General features: G+C 47.1%; 1 protein-coding gene across 1 annotated transcript in view; it reads left to right on the plus strand.

The window, feature by feature from the left end:
• Window positions 1–7,837, plus strand: part of LOC307024157 (uncharacterized protein) — a 9,337-nt gene extending 1,500 nt beyond the window's left edge. The window contains exons 2-4 of the mRNA XM_079658024.1: window positions 6,841–6,927; window positions 6,997–7,056; window positions 7,145–7,837. Of these exons, the coding sequence (XP_079514150.1) occupies window positions 6,841–6,927; window positions 6,997–7,056; window positions 7,145–7,174 (177 nt within the window). The 3' untranslated portion in view covers window positions 7,175–7,837. The remainder of the gene's footprint in view (window positions 1–6,840; window positions 6,928–6,996; window positions 7,057–7,144) is intronic.
• Window positions 7,838–7,842: the final 5 nt, after the last annotated feature.

A 7,842-nucleotide genomic window follows, 5' to 3' on the forward strand; every position in this document is an offset into this window, starting at 1 on the left:
TCCTCCGACGCGATGAATTCAGCTATCTTGGCTGTTGGCTCGAATGTTCTGGGGCAGTTTCTCTTCCCTTTTAAAAGTGTCGGTTGTTTCAGTGCCGTTCCCCGAGGGGCCGCTGTGTACTCGTCCTGTTGTTGTTTGTTTCTCAGGTGGCGTGTTAGATTGGTCGTGCTGAACGTAGCTCTGTCCTTTGAACGTAGCTCTGTTCTTTGAACGTAGCTCTGTCCTTTGAACGTAGCTCTGTCCTTTGAACGTAGCTCTGTTCTTTGAACGTAGCTCTGTCCTTTGAACGTAGCTCTGTCCTTTGAACGTAGCTCTGTTCTTTGAACGTAGCTCTGTTCTTTGAACGTAGCTCTGTCCTTTGAACGTAGCTCTGTCCTTTGAACGTAGCTCTGTCCTTTGAACGTAGCTCTGTCCTTTGAACGTAGCTCTGTCCTTTGAACGTAGCTCTGTCCTTTGAACGTAGCTCTGTCCTTTGAACGTAGCTCTGTCCTTTGAACGTAGCTCTGTCCTTTGACGTCCTTTGAACGTAGCTCTGTCCTTTGAACGTAGCTCTGTCCTTTGAACGTAGCTCTGTTCTTTGAACGTAGCTCTGTCCTTTGAACGTAGCTCTGTCCTTTGAACGTAGCTCTGTTCTTTGAACGTAGCTCTGTTCTTTGAACGTAGCTCTGTCCTTTGAACGTAGCTCTGTCCTTTGAACGTAGCTCTGTTCTTTGAACGTAGCTCTGTCCTTTGAACGTAGCTCTGTCCTTTGAACGTAGCTCTGTTCTTTGAACGTAGCTCTGTCCTTTGAACGTAGCTCTGTCCTTTGAACGTAGCTCTGTCCTTTGACGTCCTTTGAACGTAACTCTGTCCTTTGAACGTAGCTCTGTTCTTTGAACGTAGCTCTGTCCTTTGAACGTAGCTCGGTTCTTTGAACGTAGCTCTGTCCTTTGAACGTAGCTCTGTTCTTTGAACGTAGCTCTGTCCTTTGAACGTAGCTCTGTCCTTTGAACGTAGCTCTGTCCTTTGAACGTAGCTCTGTCCTTTGAACGTAGCTCTGTCCTTTGAACGTAGCTCTGTCCTTTGAACGTAGCTCTGTTCTTTGAACGTAGCTCTGTCCTTTGAACGTAGCTCTGTTCTTTGAACGTAGCTCTGTTCTTTGAACGTAGCTCTGTTCTTTGAACGTAGCTCTGTCCTTTCAACGTAGCTCTGTCCTTTGAACGTAGCTCTGTCCTTTCAACGTAGCTCTGTCCTTTGAACGTAGCTCTGTTCTTTGAACGTAGCTCTGTTCTTTCCACCACGCGGAACCTCCGCCTTGCAAACATTGCATCTGGCTGTTAAACTGCCTTCGCTTTCAATTTTAAAATACTTCCAAACTCCTGACATTTTCTCTGACCCGACTCCGGAGTCATCAGCTGAACGTAGCCTCTCGTTAGCTTACTGCTGCTGTTAGACACTGCGCCCACTGTGTGGCCAGATTTGAGAGAAATAAGCAACCAGGTCTCTGGAAACAAGCCCGAAGCAACACATACAGGATGTTGTGTAGTTTTAAACCAAAACGAAGGCCTCAGGATGACTTTAAGACGTGAACATGGTCATTTCTTTTGTTGTAACATTAAATAAAATAATACAAATATTTTATTAAAAAAAAAAAAATCCCAATCCCCGATTTTTTCAAAATCACGTGATCGGCTCCGATCCCCGATCACGTGATCAGATCGGGACATCTCTAATAGACACAGATTAAAACAAACAGACGTAAGAAAGCCAGATATCGGCAGACGTGACAAGGGGCCTGTGGGGGGCCTGTAGGGGGCCTGTAGGGGGCCTGTAGGGGGGACAGGGCCAGACCAGCTGGTGAACAGTGCGTCCTAGCCATCATTGATTCAGGAGTCTGACGGCTTGTGGGACGAAACACAGCCGAGATCTGTTCCTTTTTAAATAAGGGGCACGATACCTCCGCCCGGATGGCAGCAGTTCAAAGAGAGGCCACAGGGTGCCTCAGGTCACTCACAATAATGTGTGCCAATTTTAAATCTCTGTCCGAGTATTCTATATTAGCTAATGAGATTCCTGTCAATTTACTGGACAATGTTACGGCCCTCCTGACGGACTTTGTCTGAGCCTCAGTGGCGAACCAGCATAAGATGCCGAAGGAGAGCACACTTTCGATAAAAGCATGATAAAACACCTTCACCATTCTGTTGCCGACATTAAAAGACAATCATTTACGTAAAAAGAACATTCTTTGTTGAGACTTAGCATTTATTTTCTCAGACCAAACATCCCATCTGAACTTGTGGTCAAGCACGACACCAAGACACTTGTACTCAGTGACACATTGAACGCCATTTAGAAGAGTAGGGTTGGGCCGTTGTGCTATTCTAAAATCAATTTCCGTCTCCTTTGTTTTTGAGGTGTTGAGAAGCAGGTTGGACTTCTCATAAAGAAGTCAAGGACAGGCCCATGCTCCTCTTCCTCATCAGAGAGGAGGCTGGCCGTATCATCTGCATGCTGAGTGCCTGTTGGGAAACGGGCTGGTGCAGGAGTTGGTGTATAACATGAATAAAAGAGAGGATAGGACACATCCCTGAGCCTATCCAGGCAGTCAGCGTCTCAGACAGTGCCACGCCTATTCTGACCTGCTGAGTTCTACAGCTGAGGAAGATCCAGGAGATCAGACCAAGTGAGAATTCTTCTGTTCAGATATTTGCTGAAATACTTGGCTTGATTCTGTTAAAAGCCGATGAGAAGTCGGCAAATAGAATCTTTACATGGGCTTTCTGCGTCTCGAGGTGAGTGTGCAGAAGATGCAGCGGGCGATGGCATCTTCCACCCCTCGAGAGGCCTGATAAGCAAACTGCATGGGATCCAAGAGGTGCTGCGTTTGTGAGATTAAATAGCTCTTAACTAAACGCTCAAAGCATTTCATTACCAGTGAGGTGAGTGCTATGGGCCGAGTCGTTGGGCTCACTGGGCCTGGGGATTAAGGGAGGACCTAAACATGTCTGTGAGCACAGGTGCAAGTTGTCCTTTACAGTGTTTTAAAACAGCTCCTTCAATATTAGCGGGGCCGGGGTCGCGTTCCAATAGTCCATTTCTCTCAGGAACCTTCCTAACTGAGTGAAATGACCCGGAAGTCCCTCAGTGGCAGCCATGATAAGTGCCGTTCCATAGATGAAAGGAAAGGAGGTTTCAAACTTCCTTTATAACCTCCTTTAGCTTAGGAACCACTGGACCTCCCTCACCGAAAGGAGAGGAGAAAATGCTGCCCCACAATGCCTTGCAGCCGCAGCATTTGCCGTCACACAACAGTCGGCCGTTCACGGAAACAAACGATTATGACGGAGAAATGATATCATGAAAGTTACGGTGCTTATTAAGCTTTTTGAAACGTATGTGGTAAGTTGCCAAAGTGCTTTGTTTTGAACGTTCATCAGTATTATAATCACAAAGAGAAATATGAACGTTAGTTTTTACTGAAATGATCAAATAAAGTCAACATTTCACTGAGCTGTGTGGGGTTTGTTCAACTTTTAAAAGATGTTTGAATGATGTACACAGTGATAGATGTTAAGGACTAACGTTTATAATAAATACATCTGTATTGATTTTAAGATCTTTTCATCAATCATACGTATTGGGATCATTTGTATTAATGTGGACCGGAGGGAGAGGGTGACGAGCAGAAGTTTCACTTTCCTTTTTTATTTCAATTCCATCTTTGGTCATGAAGAATATGTTTCTCTGTTGTTCATAAAGCATAAAGCAACAGCATCAGAGCACGGTGCAGAGTCTCTAGATGAGTCCCTCGTTCTTATTAAACATCCATGTTGTAGTCCTCTGTATAGAAAACTGTAGTTTCCATAGTTTCCCCACAGCAGCAGACGCACATTCAGGACGTCCGCTGGCGCATCATAAACACGTGGGATAGTGAAAGTGCATTCTCTTCTCCTAAGTCCTTTTGAATTCTCCTATCCACTATCCCTAACCCCGTGACCTTTCACTCAGAGGTCAAGGAATAGGAGATAGGGTTAGGAGCTGATCTTTGGATTATCCGAACGCAACCCAGGGCTTTTTCTTATATTACACTTCCTGAAGAGAGATGGATGACTTCTGACTCCTCAAGACTAGAGGAGGGGGGGGCAGTTACAACCTTCCTTAAGGCTGGAACAAATAGGGAGGCCACACAGAGTTAAATGCCAAATATATGTTTATTTAACAGGTTAAAGAAAAACACCTCTGAGGAATAGTGTACGTAAGAATCAGGCTGTCAGCAGTGTGTGGAAGTGTGGGTGTGTGCTGCAGCATGTTGCAGGGTGCATCAACCCGAACACAGGCTGTAGGCTGAGGTTGCTGCAGCAGGCCAGGATCAGAGTCAGAGACTGAACCTTGCAGCTGGGCAACCTTTATACCTTCTTGAGGCTCCGCCTCCAGAAGACGGGCATTTTGTCTCAACTTTTCTACCTCCACATCACGTTCCAAGTGTAGCATTAGAAGCTCTTTCTGTTCTTTAAATGATAGTCCAACCCCAAGTCCAGACAGGACTGGAGCCACACCTGAAACGTTACCTGGCTCAATTGACTGTTGGGAGGCAGGCCCCAGAAAGACACACTAAACACTTTATTCCACTAATGGCGCATTCACACTACAGCGCGGAGCTCGCTTTAAGCGTGCCGTGCCGTGCGGGGCCTGATTTTGGTTGCGCTCACACTCGGCCTAGTTCCGGCCCGGGGCTACTCTTTCACCTTTTTACTGGCCCGACTAAATCGTGGTTCTATTGAGGCCAACAACCGGGCTGAGTCGGGCTGAGTTAAACTAGAGAGAGAATCGCTGTCAAGGGGGCTACAGCTACAACAAGATGAACATATTTCACGTGATGTAATTGTAATACACGTTTCAAAATGATGCCGAAGTAACAACATACTGATACCGGATAGTAAAAACCATGAATTAAGGCTTTGACCAGTCTGCAGACAGACGGCAGGAGAAACACCTTTAAAAATGCGTGTTTTCTGAATGGAGATCGGCTAAGCTAACGCAGTATATGCTCCGACCGTCCACACTCACAACAACGGCCTACAGACATAAATAAACCAGAGACTGTATTCTCCATGACACAGACAGTCTGTGGTTTGGACTTGTTTAACTTTTGTCTAGTTTCTGAACAGATATGAGGAGCTGTGATCTCTGAGAGCTAACAGCTAACGGCTGTGTTGTTTTTCTGGGAGCTCATTGAAGATGACGTCACGGCTCCGCCTACACTGCGTTACTATAGTTACTACCCCAGTTCCTAAACTGTAATGTGAGCGCAGCATTAAAGGGAGCCGGGCCTAACGAGGCCTAACCAAACGGAGCGAGGCAGAGCAAGGCCTGCAGTGTAACTGTGCCTTTATTTCTACCAACAACTCCTCTTCATTCAACTTTTTGTGAAGTTCAAGAGCGTAAAGGTCAGCCACTCTCAAAAGCTGATCTTTTTTATAAGTACCCAACAAATCCTCATTTGGGGACTCAACTAAATCTTCAATAGAAGCCATTTAACTGTTTACCGACCACTGCTGCTACTCTCAAACAGCAGTTCTGTTGTTAGTGATGATAGCTGACTGAAAGCAGAGTACACACGGAGTACTTTGACCCCCACCCCCCAGCAAGAAAAGCCAAAGGCCCCTTAACCTATTCGGGTGGTCCATGCATCCACCCCCCCTCAAATAAGATAATACATGCGAGTTCATGGCTACTGAACAACAACGATCTTGTTGCTCTGTGTTGCGTTGTTAATGAGTTAAACATTGAGTTGAGGATCCGTGGGGTTTATTCTCCAAAAATATCATTTACAATTCAGCCTTATTCCAAAGAGGCTTACAATGACCGATCACAGGGACACTCTCCCTGGAGTAACCGAGGGCTAAGTGCCTTACTCAAGGGCACACTAGTAGTGGTGTTCCAGGCAGGATTTGAACTCGCAACCTTTCGATCATCAGCCCACCTCACTATCCATTAGACCACAAATTCAGACAGAGAGACAGACAGGCATTTTTTATGAGATCCATTTGTGGCGGACGATATTTATTTGTGGCAGCCCCGCCACAAATAAATCAATGTATGGGAAACACTGTACGGAGTACTTTGAGTACACAATGAGTACTCACAGAGTACACACTGAGTAGAGGTAAGACAACACGGAACGTGCACGATTTGGACGCGATGAGCGGGGGGGTTTTAGTGGAGCACGCGCGTGAGCTGCGAGCGCCGGAGCCTCCCAGCGGCAAAACTGAGGCTCCGTGTAAACTGTGGTAACATGAAGAGCCGAAACAGCCGGCGCTTTAAGAGAGCCGAGCCAAATCATCCGGCTCACTGACGTAAAGAGACAGTATCTATAAGGGACTGCTCGAGTCAACCCCTCCCCACACTGCCACGGAGTACACACGGAGTACTTTGAGTACAGGTCAGTCTCACCTCAGACTTCTTCCACCTTTGGTAACACTTTGTAACTCTCTGTGGGGGGCCTGGACGCTCTCTGTGGGAGGGCCTGGCTGCTCTCTGTGGGGGGCCTGGATGCTCTGAGGGGGGGGCTGGACGCTCACTGTGGGGGGCCTGGATGCTCTGAGGGGGGGGCTGGACGCTCACTGTGGGGGGCCTGGATGCTCTCTGTGGGAGGGCCTGGCTGCTCTCTGTGGGGGGCGTGGATGCTCTGAGGGGGGGCTGGACGCTCACTGGGGGGCCTGGATGCTCTCTGTGGGGGGCCTGGCTGTTCACTAACCCCTCACTGATGGTGTTATAATGAACGCACTGCAGACACAAAGAAGTATTAAATATCAACTAGAGATGACCCTGAAATATTAAACATGTTTTTGTTTTCAGAAGCGTGTGTGTTTGGGGGCGGAGTCTGAGTGTCCAATGGAAACGTCGCTCACCTTCACAGCGTCCAATCAGCAGCCAGAGCAGCAGGTGAGTCTTATTGAATAAATCATTATAATGTTATATATCCAGATGAATTATGGTCCGTTTCCTCCTCAGGTGTGTGTGGTTCAGTCCAGGTCTGCTCTCTGCTGCCCCCGCTGCCTCGCAGGAGAACCGGTCAGATGACACATCATCATCATCATCATCATCACCTTGTTCTCCGCAGGTGACTCAGGCTCTGACTCTACCTGTGTTCCTGTTTCAGGGTCACATCAAACACATCCTGGGTCTGTGACGAGCCAACAGGAAGTCCCCTCCTCCCTCCCACAGCCGTCCAATCAGAATCCCCTCCTGCTGGATGATGTCATCTGGCCCCCTGGAAGGACCAATCAGTTGCTTGTGTCCGATGTCTTCGCACGTTTCGTCTGAACGTCACGAGAAGCGGGAACGTTCCAATATTGGGAGTACTGCTCCTTTAATCTCAAGCCCCGCCCCCTCTCCCAGCCAATCACAGAGCTTCCTGCTGCAACCCTGCAGTCTGATTGGCTCTCCTGATCAGCTGTGAAAACTAAAGGTCACTCCAGAGCCTGAAGACCAATGAGAGCAGCAGAGGTGTTTTATTTTTGAAAATCCCCCCGCATGCACTTCCTGTCCTTCTCTGCCCAGGTGGAAGTGAAATCGGATTCCACTTCCTGTTCCTCAGGAGACGCTCGTTAAGGACCCTTAAATATTGATTACTCTAAGAGTTAATACCCGGTGAAACCAGAGCGTGTCAGACAGGAAGCAGATAAAGTTTAGTTTGAATATTATTAATTGTTTAATTGGAGAGTAACCGCTTCCTGTTTGTACATTTATATTTTTATATCCGTTTTATAAATCTGACTGAATGTAAAGCAGTGACCAATCACAGCGCAGCGTTTGTACCACGACTGATTTCAAAATAAAATTAAAAACTGTTTCCTG

This window comes from Notothenia rossii (genome assembly GCF_949606895.1).
Source record: "Notothenia rossii genome assembly, chromosome: 11".
NCBI lineage: Eukaryota > Metazoa > Chordata > Actinopteri > Perciformes > Nototheniidae > Notothenia > Notothenia rossii.